Source organism: Fulmarus glacialis, unplaced genomic scaffold (genome assembly GCF_000690835.1).
Source record: "Fulmarus glacialis isolate BGI_N327 unplaced genomic scaffold, ASM69083v1 scaffold13999, whole genome shotgun sequence".
Taxonomy (NCBI): domain Eukaryota; kingdom Metazoa; phylum Chordata; class Aves; order Procellariiformes; family Procellariidae; genus Fulmarus; species Fulmarus glacialis.
In genome coordinates this window covers 20256-37507 of record NW_009232773.1, presented here as the reverse complement: position 1 = coordinate 37507, position 17252 = coordinate 20256, and the positions used below count along the sequence as shown (strand labels likewise).

At 46.6% G+C, this 17252-nt stretch overlaps 1 protein-coding gene across 1 annotated transcript in view; it reads left to right on the top strand.

The window, feature by feature from the left end:
* The window catches only part of LOC104082088 (CLIP-associating protein 1), a 72138-nt gene extending 62414 nt beyond the window's left edge, over window positions 1-9724 (top strand). The window contains exons 20-22 of the mRNA XM_009585065.1: window positions 4159-4365; window positions 7470-7586; window positions 9379-9724. Coding sequence (XP_009583360.1) covers window positions 4159-4365; window positions 7470-7586; window positions 9379-9465 — 411 coding nt within the window. The 3' untranslated portion in view covers window positions 9466-9724. The remainder of the gene's footprint in view (window positions 1-4158; window positions 4366-7469; window positions 7587-9378) is intronic.
* Window positions 9725-17252: the final 7528 nt, after the last annotated feature.

Here is a 17252-nt window from a genome sequence, read left to right as displayed (position 1 = left end):
TTTGATACTATTTGCTCATTTCTCCCACTCCTTTTAAGGTTGTTTCACTCTGCTGGTCAGGTTAAAGCCCTGATTAAAAAAGATGTTTGATTTTTTGATACTGTATGGTAAGTATAATTTGCAAGACACAAGTGTTGTGCCTCACGGCAAAATATCTTTGCTAAACTCTGCTATAATTGCATGTTCTTGTTGCCAAATGACCTGGCAGTTTGTGTCTTTTGATAATGCACTTCCCTCTAGGTGGGAATGCTGCTGATTTCTCTGGCATTACCAGGTGAGTGGGACTCTGAGCACGCTGTGTAAGTATTAAGAGATGTGCTTTCCCTCGTGGGATGCGGAGTCGGTCTGGGTAGCTGAATGTTTTAGTCTGCCAAAGCCAGAAGGAAAGACCTTTTGGACAGGGTTGGTGCTTGCATTCCAGAATGGTGGCATTCGGCTTTCTGTGCCGGCAGGGAGGAGCTTGTCCTTTTGGCTCACTCTCAGCTGGTATTGCCCTACCCCTTGCTACACCATGTCCCCTGCCGGTCCTTTCCAAGGGATCCAGGAGCTAGTTACCTGCAGAGGCTCCAATTCAAGCAAGCATGTAAGCACATGCTTGAATCCCATTGACGTCAGTGAGACTTCAGCATATTATTAAAGTTAAACATACGCTTAAGGGGTTTGCTGAAGTGTGGCTTAGATGTAGATGCTGTCTGCCAGATGTGTTCTCGGAAGACTTGGAAGTCTCCCTGGTGTTGTCACATTTACAAGCTAATACCAGCAGGAAGCCTACTGGACATGTGTAATACGTCCTTCTGTATTGAGAGCGAAGGCACTTCGGGGAGAAGTGATGTGAAATACCCAACTGCTGCGCAAATGCGGCCAGATCCTTGCTAGAAATGGGCAGCTTTGCTGAAAGGAGGACCTGCAGGGGCATAAATAAATCCTGCACCTTTACAGTTTTTCTTGCTGACCTTATGATGCACAAAATACGTGTGGCCTTTGTTGCTATTTGAACCCTGGCTCGTTTTGTGAAAAATTTCAGCTGTGTTTTAACCCCTTGTGCTTGGAATTGGTAACGGGCTTTTAAAAGAAGGTTTTGTTTCATACACTTGCCTCATACTTGCAAGTTAATGTGCGTAGTAAACTTTATGCACACAGGATGTGGAGCTGAAACGCAGATAGAATTATACTCATTGAATTTTTTACCTACTCCAGTACTGTTTAAAGTTTACAGTAGTGTATTTGAGATCAGAGTGTGACCATAGGTGCCTACTAAAATATTGTTATTTTCTTATCAAGTAGGATAGCAGGAGGATTTAAGCTTTAAAAAAAAAAAAAGTTATTTTGTAAGTTGTGATATGTTCAAGCTTTTCTTTCTCAGAGTGTCTGTGAAAACATTTACTAACAGTATTTGGAGTTGTTGCAAAGCAAAATCCCAAGCAGCCTGTGTCCAGACAGTTATAGTTAGGTTTTTTTAGCTAGTGACTTACTTACGAATGTTGTTAAGTTGATTACAAGATATCTGGGCTCTCTGTCCACTGCATTGTTTGTGGAAAGCTTGATGGTAGCAATATTTCAGCACTGGGAAAGCCAACGTCAAAAGCTGCGGTGCCAAGAAGTGAATTCCTCTAAAGGAGACCTCCTGGGAGCTCCTGACTTCATCCACTCCAGCAATTCAGTGCTGTGGTACTAAAGCATGGCATTAGGTTTTCCTTAAGTACTCGGGTGTTTCTCTCCTTTCCCAACAAAATCATATAGCGCTGCCTTCTAAGCTAGTAGTGGCTTACATGGAAAAATATTAACTTTCATGCTTCTCATGTGTGAAATTGGAGAGGAATTTTGCAAAGAAATAGCTGGAAGAGGGAAAACTTGCTGGAAGTGGGAAAACAAGCATACTGTTCTGCTTGGTTACTCATTCACAGATCTTTCAGGATGAAATTTTTGGAATAGTGACCACATTGTGGATTGCCATTCTTTTTGGAATACGTTTTAACATTATCATTAATTGCTGAGAAAGGCCTGAGGTAGATGGAGCAGCTTGACAGCTGATACAGAAGCAATCAAGGGCTCAGGTCTGCTTCACCATCTTGCCTGTATACAGTATTTGTACTATGTGAAGTATCTGAGATCACTTTCACTGTTGGGTTTGCTTTAGAAGATGCCAAGAGCCAAGTGGATAGTTTTTTTATTTCCTGGGTGTACAAGTATCTTGTGGCCATTCCTGTCTCAGGGAGGTAGCTGTCAGCATGAGTGGAAGATTAATGATAGTGGTGTGGCCGTGATGCTAAGAATGTGGGTGAAGCAGGCTTTGTAGGTGGAGATGATCTCTTTTGGTCACTATTCACTGCTGCTATCTTAAAAATCAATTAAACCTTTCTGGAAAATGTTTTGTACTCCAGGCGGGGAGACATTCTTGTCCTAGTGATGACTGAGACAGACTTCCAAATACTCCTGGTTCAGGCATTATCCACAGTAGTTACTTAAAAATAATGAAAGCTCACTTTTGTTGGAGGCTTTGATAGACCTACATCTGTCCATGAGTTGTCTTAGTCAAATAGAAATCCTGGAGTTTGATACCATTGACAGTGTGTGGAAGAGGGGAACAAGGAGAATCCAGCAGCTATGGCTTCAGTCTAAGTGATGGAAGACCTGTGGTTTGATTTATTTGCTTTTTTGTGGCTTGCCTTGGACAAATTTTGTAGTGCTGTTTTCAAAGTATCGACTTCAGACAACCCCAGGTAGTCTAGCTTAGGATAAGTTAGAGATCTGGTGCTAGGTGTCCAAGCTTCCCGCACTCAGGAAAGAGGGGGTGCCTTCAAAGGCTGCATTAGTGTTCCTGGGCTCAGAGTTAGGGACTGCCTGGTGCTAGCTGGGAGATCCTAAGCATGAGTATTTGTGAATGCTTCTTTCTTCTCAGAGTTGAGGTGTTGGATTTAAGTCTGTCCACTAGGGCATCTCTGTCCACTCAGGATTTACCCTCCCTTAAAAGTAAGCACTGAGAAGAGAGGAGTGAGATAAGATGGGCAAAAGCATCCTCCACCTTTTGTACTGAAATGAGAACATGGGGAGCAAAGAGTGTGTGATTTGTGGCCAGGAAGAGTGCAACCACAGGGAAGGTTCATTTTGTTGCCTGGCAATTAGCACAGACACTTGGAAAAAAAAAAAACCTGCCTTCCCATCCTGTTTCTTTATCCAATTACTGCAGAATGTAAAATGAATAAACTCTCATGGGAGGAGAGACCACAATCAGGTCTTTCCTCTTTCAGCTAGCTGTCCTACTTGCTGGGGAAGAGTGTGAAAGTTGTAGATTTGCCTTTCCTCAGGCTAAGAGTGGAATTTAATTTGGGATCTCCCTTGTTTTGCGTGACTGCTTTACAGTATAGGCTAGTTGCAAAAGGTGCGTGCTACCACTGTTTCCACTTGTTCTTCCTCCCATGTTTTATAGCGATCCCAGTGCTGTCTTAATGGGTTAGGTGTGCTGAGAGCACAGCTGCCTGGTCAGGGACACCCTAAAGCCTGTTTGTGTCTGTAGCCTGGGTTTGATTACAGCGTAGTTTAGCTGGGAAATGGCAGGACACATCTGTGTAAGCATGCATGTCTCAGCTTGGGCATCCAAGCACTCAGCAGGTGAGATGCATACTAAAAGGTGCAATGGTGTCATTCATTTTCCCCAACATTGGACACTTCTAAGATTTGGCTAGACAGGGTGCTGGGCCATCTTGTCTAGACCGTGCTTTTGCCAAGAAAGGTTGGGGCAGATGATCCTTGAGGTCCCTTCTAACCTGGTATGCTAGGGTTATAATGCTTAAGGAGATAAATTTTGAATTAAGTCTAAGCTGGTAGGTTTAGGTTCTTTGACAGTGGCTGGAGAAATGTCATCGTTTCGCTTCTCTTAGGATGCGGGTGCCTATCTATCTTGGGTGACAGATAAGTCTTTCAAACTAGCCACGATTTTGACACGGTTACATTAGGCAGGATGGACTTCTTACCACTGGCTGTAACAAAGATATCACTGGAGGTGAAGGATGTGAATTCTCTGTGTCAGTCGCCTCTTGGTAGAGCCTCCTAATGAACATCCCCAAGCATTTCCTGGCAGTCATTCCTAGTACACACCGGTGGTTTTGGCTGTGATGTGTGACCTCATTAACGTAAGGTTTTGCTCTGCTTTCATTCCAGGTCGTCAGAGCTGCTGAAGAAGCTGCTTCCACCCTGGCGAGTTCCATCCACCCCGAGCAATGCATCAAGGTGCTTTGCCCCATCATTCAGACTGCAGATTATCCAATTAACTTAGCTGCTATCAAAATGCAGACGAAAGTCATCGAGAGGATTTCCAAGGAATCGTTGCATCAGCTCCTTCCTGATATCATTCCTGGGTTGTTACAGGTACAGAACCCCATATCACAAATGCTCCTGAGCACAAACCACCATTGAGTAATTTGTGAGGTCTGGGACCTAAGAGAGAACGATGGACCCTCTGGGGCCAGATTTTGCTAAATTAAAGTTTTAATCCCTCTACGTTTTTATATTTGAGCTTTTGATGTTTTTAATGTTAAGGAAGAGAAAACTCAGATTCCGATGTGTATGTTCCACAATTAGATGCCGTGGCCTGACTCCTAAATAAGCCAGTAGCAGCCATGTGATAAATTTGAGAGTAGGAGTTAGCCACATCTTATGCTGTCTCAGTACATCCCAAGCAATGCATCTTGCAGTCTCCTTTAATTCTGCTGAGGTATTCTGCGCTTTGATTGTACTTTGCGCTTGAATTTGAATCCCAGCAGGCAGGCTAGTCCTCTCCTTTTTCCTCTCCGAAATCAGGACCGAACTACTTGCTAACTTCATTCAGCCTCTTTCATAATCCTCTCAGGCTGGGTGGGGAGCTGTGTTTTTGCCAGTTCTAAGGCTTGGTCTTACATTGTGAATTTAGCTTTCAGCGCTGGCTGTAGCAGTGTTGTCTTCTGTTCCCCTGCACAAGCAGCTGGCAGTGCCAGCGGCTGGGAGGAGGCTGCAAGCAAGAAGGAAATAAGGGGAGGTAGCAGCGAGGGAGGAGGGAGAAATGTGTGTGTGTTTACTGGGGAGGAATTGTAACAGGAACAAATCAGTCAATGTGAAAGGGGAGACATGTTTGGGTGGGTAAGACTTCACTAGAGAACTGGGATAAAGACGTCTCCTCATTGTGAGCATAAAAAGTTGGAAGGACAAGAGCAAAGTCAGAAATTCCCCATGTGTATCCTAGCATTTGTCCCAACTTTGTAGTGTCAGCTCTTGCAATTCTGTTCTTAAATCTCAACTTCTGGGAATCAGGCAATTCTGTATTGATCTAAACTTCTGTTGTAAAAAGTTTTTAGCCATAATTGTTGGAGACAACAATCTGAACAGTGGAGCTTCAATGCACCAGAAAAGTTTGGGAGCAGCATGCCTTTAAACACACAGTTATCTTTGTTTTATTAAATTGCTTCCATGTCTTAAAACGGATGTTGTTTTGGAGCCTAGTTTGCTATTTTTCATCTTGGAGCTGCCAGTGATATTTCCTCACCTTAGAAACTCATAGTGATTGAAGGTATCTGCTCCTGGTGTTTGGGAAGTATTTTGAGATCCTTCTGGCTGAAGGACTGTGTGCAGAGGGAATCACCTGTGTGCTTGTATACCATGCTGAGGGTATCGGCGGAGTGGTGAAGAGGTAAGGAACGTCGGACAGCAGCAGCATGAGCACAAGTGTGTAGCTCAGCAGCCCAGAGCAGGATCCCCATGACCCCCATGAGCAGATGGGGGTCTCCATGCAAGAACAGGGCTTGGCTGAGGAAAGTCGTGGTGCTTGCCCTGTCCTGATGCAAAGCTCTGGCTGGGGGATAGAGCAGCGCCATGAGGTACTCTCCCATGCGCTGCGTCTCGGTACCCTCAGGCTGAAGAGAGCTTTGAGCCCATGTCATCTCCTGAGCAAATGATCTAACTGTTGGGCTGTGTTATTAAGTGCCGGGAGAAGAAGCAGCTGCTGCCTTGCAAGCAAGTTGGCAGCTGGAGAGGTGGGATGACGGTCCCACTGGCGCAGATGGCGCAGGCTCTACCAGCCCAGCGCCCACTGGGACGCAGCCCTCCCAGGCCGCAACACCGCACGGATGTGCCTGCCACTACGGGAGCAATTTGGGATGCACACGTAAGCAAAATGCCAGGCCCATAGGGAAACTTAAGGTCAAGCAGAGGCATCTGATAAGTTCAGGAGCCTTTGGATTGGGACCCACGGAGCCCTGCATCCCAGCTGTCCTCCTAGCAGTGGGTTGTGTCTCTGTGGGTGTTCCTCTGCTGTGGGCCTGGGCTCAGCCTTTTTTCCACCTCGGTCCTCAGTAGCTTGATGTTTCTGTGAGCTCACCTAGGTGTCCTGCTTTTCTAGTTCAGTGCTCTTTAGGATTGCAAACTGTCATTTTAGGCGTATTTTGGCCCTGCAGTTAGAACATCAGCCCTGCTAGTGGGCAGCCTGGCAGCCCCAGCCGTGCCGCATCCCTCCTCCCGGCTTTCCCGGCAGAGGTCACCCTGCATCCGGAGGAGCCAGCGTCCCGCAGGCTGATGTGATGTCTGTGTTTCTCATGGGATGGCTGCTTAGTGATGAATCACTGCCGGAGTACAGGACTGATGTCAGCAGCTGCTGAGTGATCTAGTGGCTAGTTTGAGCTCTCCTGAAGCTGCCCGAGATCTGGCACACCTACAGGGGTCTTTACATGTTCTTTTCTGTGGTATTTCCTGATAAGTAATCAAAAAGCTCCAGGTTACAGAGGCAGTTCATCTAATGGATTAGCACATGTGTGTAGCACTGTTACACACAGGGTTTAAGCCCAGTGCTTTTGAAGAGTTGGAAGACATCCATGATGACTCTGATTTTTGCAGTTTCTAATGCCTGGATAGAGCTATTCTGTCCAAATAGATTCTAGGTAGAATATCTGTTCACTAAACAGGATTCCGGCTTTCATGTTCTGAGTGATATAACTGTTAGGCCATTTTGCTGCAAAATTCATCCCCATTTGTAACTTCACTCTCAGGAGCAGAATTGGTTTCCTTTGGATTAGATTTGGGTCAGGAAAGACTTTTCTGAAGGCAAGCTGGGAGCATGAGGGCTCGCCTCCAAGAAGTCCTGATCATCCAAGATAGCATATAGTCATCTGAACTGGACACAGGAATGTGTATATTTGATGGAGTCCTAAGATCATGTTGGGAAACTGTGTGTTGTTGCTTAATGCTATAAATAACAAGATATTAATAACTTAAAACATGTTAGTAGTAACTAATAATATAAAGAACAAATAGGATGTACTGGGTGATTGTATTCTCTTGCTCTTCGAGTATTCAGGTTGCAAACTGTTACATTAAGCAGAGCCTTTGCCTTGATCTGTTAGGTCAGCCACATTTGGAAAATGTTCATCAGGTGTTTAGTATATTGCTCTGGAAGGATGTTGGTGAGTGCTGTTTGACTTCTGACCTTTTTTTTTCTTGTTTCCTAGGGTTATGATAATACGGAGAGCAGCGTCCGTAAAGCTAGCGTATTTTGCCTAGTGGCAATTTATTCAGTAATCGGAGAAGAACTGAAACCTCATCTCGCACAACTCACAGGAAGCAAGGTACAAGAGTAATGCGTCGCTGGTGTTTGGGTAATAGCCAGCTGAATGGCTTGCACTACTAGCAGCAAGACCAGTGGCTTCACAGTAGCTCTGGGTCAAGTTCCCTGTACTCTGTTAAATCCTATCTCACCCCACCAAACACCATTAGAACAGCACAGCACTTGCTCAGCAGTGTGAGCATTTGAAATCCCACTAAGTGAGTTTTGATGGGGTTCAGAGATGGGTTTCATGACGCATTTGATCCTGTGTAACTGCCAGCTGCCAACGAGCCACTTCCCACTACAGCCATGTTTACCTTGCCCCTTCGGCATTGCATCCGGGGGTGACCGTACAGTGAGTTGGATCAGCTGGCTGCTCTGGCTGAAAACCAGATCTGCAATACAAATTAATTAGCTTTCAGTCCACTCTGCGGCTGCACAGGTAATCTAGTGCAAAGAGTGGAGGGAATGCATGGCTGGGATGGGTGGGAGAGCAGATCCTCTCAGCAGCAGGTCATGATTAGGGCTGGTAGAAATGCAGGTAAAGCTTCACTCTTAACAGCATGGCAGATGTGTCCCTTTCCTCCTGGGACACCAGCAAACTCAAGTGACTCTTCAAAGGATTTTGTGCCCTGGAGTCAGGTTAGTTAGTAGCAAAAGTCAAATTCTGACCTGATGCTGCAAGGGAAATCAAGTCCTTAAATCAGCTCTGTCCTTCAGACAAGAGCTGGAATTTTGTGTAGAGGCAGGTGGTGTTTGATTGCTTTTCAGAGCTGCTCAGGAAGCCGTCACAAGATTTATTCTTCTGTTTGAAGTTGTCATACCCGAGATTTCTCTGCAATTTTAAGATGAATTCTGCATTTTTTGGTTTCTGAAATAGATCTCTTCATGTGAATAGCTACTTAGTTCAGAGGATTTCGTTCTGTTATTTTAAAGCAATAATTTCTTTCATGGGTAGGAAGTGTGGTGTAGGCCAAAACAACCTGAGACTGAGGACACTTGGCTTTTATTTCTGAATTGAGTTGCCTTGTCCTTAAACAAATTACTTGTGCCTCCAAATTGCTCTGGAAAGAGACAGCTATGGGTGCTGAGGTTTACCTCATTATATTTGGACAGTTAGGAAATCCCCCTATAAAATGTTGTAGAGACTTTATTATCCCGGTATCCTAGGTGCCACAGACTTACTCCACCACATAACTAACTATAAACATGTGAGTAATTCTTTTGGGTTTACGCAGACTGCCTGCATGTTTAAAGTTAAACGTATGCATGAGTCATTGCAGGATCTGGAGCTAAGGTGGTAAGGCAGAAAAAGAAAACAAACCCATGCAAAGGAAGTATATGGTCATAACAGCTGCAGTTTTACTAGATGTACCAAGTTAGTGAAGATATTTAAATGTCATTGAAAACGAACATTTTATAAAGCATGGAGAGTTCAGGGTGTTTCCTAGGAGGGACCATGGCTATTGGATCGCTGGTGTGCCTGCAGCCCTACTGACCTCTGTGGGAATCCTGCTTGCTCGGAGCAGGCTGCAGGATTGAGGTCTGTGAACTGATGGCTGCAAGTGAAATGCAAGAGGTTCTTCTAAATCCCATTAAATCTGTCTGTAACTTCAGTAGGAGTAGGCATACCCTCCTGCCTCTGTCTCTTCTGAAATACGCTCAGCTTTGCTTCTGCTTTTCCTCCAGAGAGCTCTGTATCAGCTCACTCAAAACTAAGTTCTTTGCAGAACGCGAGTTTTAAGATTTGTGGTTGACTTTTGTCCGGCTCTTTTTCCTGGCATCTTCTCCTGATATTTGTTTGTTTCTTTCAGATGAAGCTACTAAACTTGTACATAAAGAGGGCCCAGACCACCAACAGCAACAGCAGTTCCTCTTCAGATGTTTCAACGCACAGTTAATGGAGATATGTGGACATATGTGTAGACTTAGAAGCAATCAACAGTGCCTCTCAGAGACCTTTCTGCTACTCTTCACTGGCGCGCTCCATCAGCTCAAGGAGGCCATGCAGATATTTATTGCAATCAGTATTTTAGTCCCTTAAAAGCTTTTATGTAGAATCTTACTGGTATTGAATGTAAAGGAAGCAAGGTCTGTGTTGCAGTCTTCATTAAAAGTGAACAACAGAAAGCCATACTTAAACATATTTGTATAGCCTGCTGAAATCTCAGAAATATGTTTAGGTTAGCGTTCCAAAACAGAGTCCAAGAACCTGGACGTGCGTAAAGGTGAAACAAATCTTGTTGGTTTAGTTCATACCCAGTTTTGGTTTCTGTGCGCTAGTTACCTGCTCTCTCCCCGCGGTCGCAGCCATTCTGGCTAGGATCTCCTCTTCTTACAAGTCTTGTGGTCCTGTTTTGTACTCCCTGTTGCAGCTTGCCTAACGTGAAGGACTCTCTGTGGGGAGATCTTTGCAGATGTGGCTGTGATTCCAGCCTTGGATGCTTTAATACTGAGAGAGATCAAATGAGTAATGAAAAAGTAGATTCTTTTTAAACATCTGAGTTTTTGTACATAGTTCTTCTGACAGACCTCCGATGGGCTGATTTCTCTGTAACTGCTCTCCATCCAGCTGTGCTGTGCAAAACAGCTGGGCTCTTGCTACTTTCATTGACTGTGTAAATATTTCTCCCCTCCCAACCCATTCGGCTCTTTCATATGCTCAAAAGACTCTCCAGGTTACTTCCTAAAGGGAACCTGAGACCCAGTTCTGGGTCCGATGCCTGCGATGGGACACTGGAGTTAGGTGGGTGGGTGTTGGATTAGGCTCTGAGTGTGCCTGTGGGTGGGCAGTGGGAGCGGGCAGGGCTCATCTCAGTGCTGCCTTGTGAGGCTAGCTGCGTTCTTCTTGAAGCCTGTAGCGTCAAAGGGCTGATCTGCTGCTCTGACCTGACCCACTGCTGTGGGGCGGTGAATGGCTTTGTCCCCACAACTCTTTTGTGCTTTGGGCAAAACGTTCATCCCAGAGGATAGAAAGGGCGTCTGAAACAGAACAAAAAGACCCTGTGGAAGCACCTGCTGAGCCAGCTGGGAGAGTGCTGGTCGCCTGCCACAGCTCCCCTCCTGTGCCTGAAGAGCCTGCAGTGCTGTTAGCTGCCTTTAGAAACCTCCTTCTTCCTGGCCAGCCCCACGCACAGCCCTGCTGGGTGCTCTGCATTTCGGAGGGGTGCGGAGGGCCCTCGCTGGGCACTGCTGTCAGCAGGGTGCTCTGGGTGAGGGTGCAGCGGGACAAATTTGATGACGCAGACCAAGTCAGAGTCAAACCAGCAGCAGTCAAATACCCCACAGCACCACCCTTCCCCAAAGGGAGACCCTTCCGTTTGCAGAGGGTGAGCTCCCCCTGCCTCTGCCTGTGACCAGGGGAGGCAGGAGGATGCTAGTGCTGTGTTTGGCCTGGGCTGGATCCTGGCTGAAGGGCATGCCCACCCCAAACCTGCAATGAGTCAGAACTGTTTTTTTTGCCCCCAGTGCAGTGATGTAAGAGGATGGTGGACGGCTGCAGCTGTGGTGATGGATGTGTGTGCTCCCTGGCTGCTCTCAGTGCCTCAGTCTCTCTCCAGCCCCCTCCATTTCCCCTTTGGGGAGCTGAAGGGACACCTCGGTAGCCTACTGAGAACATGAGAGTTCCAGTACCACAGCGGGGAGGGTAAAGCCCCGTTGTCCTCCTTTTCATCCCTGTGTGTCTCAGCCCCGGCCCCAAGGAGCTATGCTGGGAGGTGATGCTTGGTGCCAGCTCCCCTCCCAGTCCCCAGCTCAGGAGGGGTTGGGACTGGTGGGACTCTGTGGGATTGGGCTACAAAGCTTATCCGTCCCTTTTCCTGCTAACATGAGAGCAGAGGAGGTGACCTGCTCCTGGGTTTGTCAGGAGATGTGTCTAGGCTTTTGCTGGCTGCGGGGCTAGTTCCCTCATCTTTCCCAATGAATAATGCCATGGCAGGAGAAACAATGCGATCCTGGTGGGTGGGATTCCCCCAAGGTTTTTCCGCAGGCTCAGAAAAGCCATCCTCGGTAGAGGGAGGATTGGCTGCTCTGTGGTTGGTGTCTCCCTTTCCGTGGACCATTCCTTCTCAACATCTTTCAGTATGCTTGTTAGAATATTCTTTTTTAATTTTTTTGAATGATTCAAATTATTTTAGTTTAACATGAATTTATTTTCCCTTTTGAGGAAATATTCAGCCGACTTGTTGGCAGCAGTTAGCTGTCTTGTTTGAATTTTTAGATAGTGAGTTTGGTTTTTTGTTTGGGGTTTGTTTTGTTGTTTTTTTTTTTTTTTTTTTAATTTGTACTCTAACCGCTTAGTATTTATGCCTCTCTTTCTCCCCATCTCAGTTCAGCATCTTCTGTTCCAGTTGTGGGGTTCAGAAGGTCAGCATAGCTGACCAGATGGCGTTTAGTCCCTCCCAGCTGTGATGGAGCTTGGTCCATCACCGTTTGCTGTTTGTTTGTTGGGTTTTTTTTGTATGGCACACTGTAGCAAATCTCCAGGAATTGAATTCCTTCTCAAATGATTTTATATATTTTATAAAATCCTGTTAGTATGCACTGAGAGTGAACGCACTGTAACGTCCCTGAACTGACCCTAGCGCGTGCGCTGACACTACAGTCGGAGTTAACAGCTTGTCCTTCAAAAGACGCGTGTGACCTACTGCGACTCCAGCGACGAGCGTGTGTTTTCCGATACTATTGGCACACTTGGGGCTGCAAATGGTAGAACCAGGCCTTACTTTCTGAAACAGATTCTGTTCTGTTTGTCAACAGATGCTCCTCATTAACGTGCTACTTAATTTCGTTACGTGAGTCAGTCGAGGACTGTTCATCCTTTGAGTACTCTAGAAATATGTTATACCTGTATACAGTAGCGAGCATTCTGCTTAGGTATTTATAAATCATTGCGTATAATGTACATAGTAAGGTTGTTTAGTATGTTGAACATGACCCAATTTTTTTTTTTTGTTTCCTTTGAAGTACTCAAAGGGCTAGCTCTGAATGTCACCTCTCTGATCTCCAGTGTTCTGACTTCAACAAGCTGTACAATCATTTTGTTTTCTATTCAGCAAGCATAAAGGTCTCTCTGGCTACAAATCACAGTGTCCACGCATGCTTGCAGAGAAAGATCTGCATGCTGGCAGTGCCTCACCACACCGGTGAAGCTTGTGTTCACGTTCTCCCGGCAGTAGCCACCTACTGCAGCTGCCTTTTTTTTTTTTTCCTTGCTGCCCATTACGCAGGGCTTCAATTTTTCATACCTTTAAAAAAAAAAAAAAAAAGAAAAAAAAAGCGTATTTTATTTGCCCACCATGCTTTAAAAGTCTGAATGGGAGAAAACTCTCAGCAGACAGCAGCTCCTGGGTGCAAGGTTGCCGAAATCTCAGATGTGGATGTTTTTTCTGCCATTGGCTGCACCAGTGCTCCGTGGGCATGGGCAAATACCGGATCCATCCGCCCCACAGGTCTACGTACTGTAGTTCTCATGTAGTGCAGAAATATCGAGGCATGTGGCTTTCTTAAGGTACACTATGTGTGCTTGCCTGGATTACAATACAATACGAGACTGTCTTTTTTATTGCTTATTACTAGCTTACCAATAACCTGTATAAGTAACGTAACTCGCATCTTTGTCATCAAAACCTTTTCTCCCCACCCCTTTATTTATCAAGCATAATACTACATATTAAGGGACAGAAGAATAGACCTTCGTAGAATACAGCAGGACGTTGCTAACAATGTTTTAAATGGGAAGTAAAAACTGCTCTGAAAAATGCCAGCCACGAGAAATGACTTTGTTGGCACCGTGTTCATGCGCATGTATTTTTTTCTATTTTTTCCGCTTTTGTCATGTTACATCCATATCTGTATTTATATCTTATTTGTTTCACTTTTGAGTGTATCATGGCAATTGTACAGATGTTTTTGTTAACATTTATGTGATAGAATTTGCTAAAAAAAAAAAAAAAATTAAAACCTTTTGAGTTTGCCCTAGAATAAGTGGAAGTTGGATTTCTTTTGGGGGGAGAAATATTAAAGTAGATTCATTATCCAACACAGCTCCTCACTCCGGCAGGCTTTGCTTGTAAAGGATTTGCTCTTATTCCTGCCCTGGCTGCTGTGTTTTCATGTATTTATTAGAAGGTGCATGGTGGTCTGGCTGTTGCCTACAGGCCAGTCTGTGAGTGGCCAGTGGGCAGCTGATTTTTGGGGTGCTGGTCTTTTGCTATCAGCTTTTAAAAGCTTTTGGGAAGTCATGATTTTAGGGGATTCTTGTGACGTTACAAACTGAAGAGCCATATGCGGTTTGAAAGCTGATGGTCTCATGCAAAGTCACGTAACTCAAGGAGCAAGGGCTTCAAAAGATGCCTGTGTTATGAGGCTCATTAAGAGAATTGCAGAGGTTTTAAAATAGGTGGCAGTAGAAGTTTGGGTGATGAAGTGTTTGGGGAGGTGAAGGGGTGCTGGGAACTGCACAGGTCTCTGTGCCTGGTACCAAAAGACAAAGAACTTGAATTTGAAGTGGCCGGGGAGTCTGAGCGCTCAAGCGCTTGTGTGTTATCCTGGGGGAATAATAGCTCATCACAATTTAAAAACCTGTAGTGAAGCTCTGCTCTACACTAGGGAAACGGATCCCCTAAGGTATGACTTTTACCTTGATGCTATTTCTTTAGCATCAAGGTAAAAGGTCCTCAAATACCTTGTGGTGGGTGCAAGGGAGTCAGGAGAGCATGGGAGGTTCATATTTCCTATGGGAGGCGTTTGGTGTGAATATTCCCAGACACAGGAGTACATGGAGAGTGTTACAGTGTGAGTGCCAGCATTCATGGTGGTTCTGGCCATGCTGGATTAGGCACTGCTAGTTAAACTATCCTCTCTCTCCTCCTGCAAGAGGGTTATTTTATCTGCCCTTTTTAGTCTCCAGCTAGTTACTGAGCTAGAACAAGTTTGACAATTTTGGGGGAAGTTTCAGACAAGCAATAGTTTTGTTTAGCTACAGACCCTTCACAGCATCAGCAGCCTCACTGGTGTCTCCTTTGCCCTGGCACTCCCGGCTGCCACCAAGCCCTGCCCATGCCAGCCCAGGGACCCTTCTGCATCAAGATTCAGGGGCCCAGCTGGGAGTGAGGACCTCTCCGTGGGAGTGATCGCTCTCCCTGCTGCAGATGGACCATCTCACCCCCACGGTGGCAGGGTCTTTTTTGACTCTGCCACATGTCAGAGCGGTACAAGGGAAGGTCCAGCCTTGCCCAGTGACCCTGGATTCTTCCCAGAGCACTTCCCATGTGTTTTTTTCTCGAGCAGTGCCAGGTACCTGTGGTTATGAGAAAGGGAAGAGAGAATGAAAGCACACTATCTCGTCTGTGCCTTGTAAAACTCCAGATGCTGGCCTAAATTAGCCTTGCAGCCCTGAGGGATTTGGAAAAACTCTGAAGTCTGAGGCATTGCAAATGCGGTATTAGACAACCCAAGCTGGGGAGCTGGATTTCACTGACACGTGCTTAAAATGGTCAGTCCTTGCAAAAGCCTTTGTGGGGGCCGAGAAGGACATCCTGCAGATGCAGAAATAGGTCATTCTGGCAGTTTGTGCAAGACTCATGCAGAGGGGTGTTTGCACGGCTGGAGGTCTCCTTTCCCTCTGGAGCACCAGGCAGCAAGGGTTGGACCAGAGGAGGCTGGGCGTTCGCCTACTCCATCTCCAGAGAGCACCTCTCCTTACCCTGCGACGGGGTTTTACCAAACCTTTGTGCTGTTGCTCAGGTTATGAGGAACGAAGGCCAAGATGGAGCTGCAGCTGCTGGCTCATCACCAACCATCGCCAGATGCACAGAGCTCCTCTCGGGGAAGTTGTCTTCTCCCAGCAATGGCTCATGCCTCCAGGCACTCACTGTCCAGGTCTGACCCTCTGCTGATCTCCTTGGAAAATCCAGAAATATGGGCCTTGGTGCCAAGACTTGTACCTTCAGGGGTGCCAGCACAGGCCACCCCTCTTTGCTGCAGGAGCAGCATGGCAGAAGGCAACAGTTTTGCAGGATGCAACCACAGCAAGTGAAAAGCTCACCAGGAGCATCCCAGAGCGGTTACTCCCAATGAAATACAGGAGCAGAAGAAAATAATCCTCTCGCTCAGTCTCCTGGCTCCTTCTGTGCTGGATTTTGGCATGTCCTTTAGGGCTGAGACTGCAGCGCGTTGACAAGGGGGTGTTTGTTTATTGAACCACCTCAAAGTATCTGTCCCTTGTAGCTCCTTTGTCACGAAGTCCCTTGTTGTCCTAAGCCACATGATTGCTTCACAGATGGAGAATGAGGAATGGCTGTAATTGCTGGCTTAGATGGTTTTGCTGGGCTCTCCCCTATGGTGGAGGACCAGATTGCTGCCAGCAATTAAAGGTAGTTAGGAGATTCCTGGCAAGCGTGAAGGCTTGCTCTAAGCACTTGCAGCCTGTTCTCAATTCATTTCTCTGTCCTGGAGGGTCTGAACTGCTGCTGATTTCTTCGCAGCCCAGCACTTTGCAATCCCCCTCAAACGATTTTGCGACCCCTTCCCTCCAGCGAGGGATGCGCTGAGGAGCAGCTCAGTGCATGTCAGCAGAGTTGCACTCCCAGACCAGGTGCCTTATCTTAATTTGCTCCGGTTAAAGAATAAGATGTTTTGGCTTAAAACCCCTGAGAAAGTGTGCTCAGTTGATCAGTAGTAACTTAAGTTAAATAATTCCACAGCTTCTGATTGTGCAACCCAATTACTTGCTTGTGCAACCCTTGTTTACCCTCCTCAAGCAAATACCGCTCACCCCTCTCTTCCCTTTACCAACCCAACACATTTTTCCTGCTTTGCCTTTTCATATGCATCCATGAAGGTCTGGGAAGGGCCCTCCCTGGCGAGCGCACCCCAGCCGCGGCAGGACCCTGCTGGGAGGAGGCTCAGTGCAGAAGTGCCTGTAATACTGACCTCGGGGAGGAGAGGACAGACCGTAAATCTCCATCCCTGGCTATGATGGGAAAAAAGTCCTGCAAGGCTTTTGGGAAGCTGCTGGGGCAACATGGGCATGGAAGTCAACCTGAGCACAGGCTGGGATGGAGGGGATCTCTTGCCAGCTGATACTGGGTGGTTGTGTGTTTGTTTAGGTCCAGAGAAAGACCATCACTCGTGATCCCCAGTCATGGATCCACTCGTGGGTAATACAGGATTATAGCTAATACCTATGTGGGACTGGAGAAGGTTGCTTCAGTAGCAGTGTCAGTCTCTGAGTGCCCGTACCATGTTCAGCTCTCCCCTGCCAGGGAAGCGCTCATGCACGGGTGGGAGGACAATGTGCTCCCCTGGACCGCTGCAGCTGTAGCACAGGAGGTGCTTACATGTTTCAGGTTCTCCCTGGGGATCTGACTGTAGCCAAAGGCTCGGGAAATATTGGCCCATTAAACCCAAGGTCCTCACGCAACGTTACTCTGCTCTCCATGCTGCTTTGTCATAACTTGACAGATACCGAAACAGGCCTAGCAAAGCCATTGCTTTCCAAAAAAGGGCTATTTATATCCAAACTCCAGTGCCAACCCATTAAGCAGGAGCCAGCGGCTCTCCTTGCTGCCTGGCACGGGGGCTAGCGGGGATGGGCGCTTGTCCCTTCGGGCAGGCACAATCACGGGGACGATGCTGGTGGGGCTTTGACCCACCGAGGGACGCGGGGCCGGGCGGCTGCGGGGGG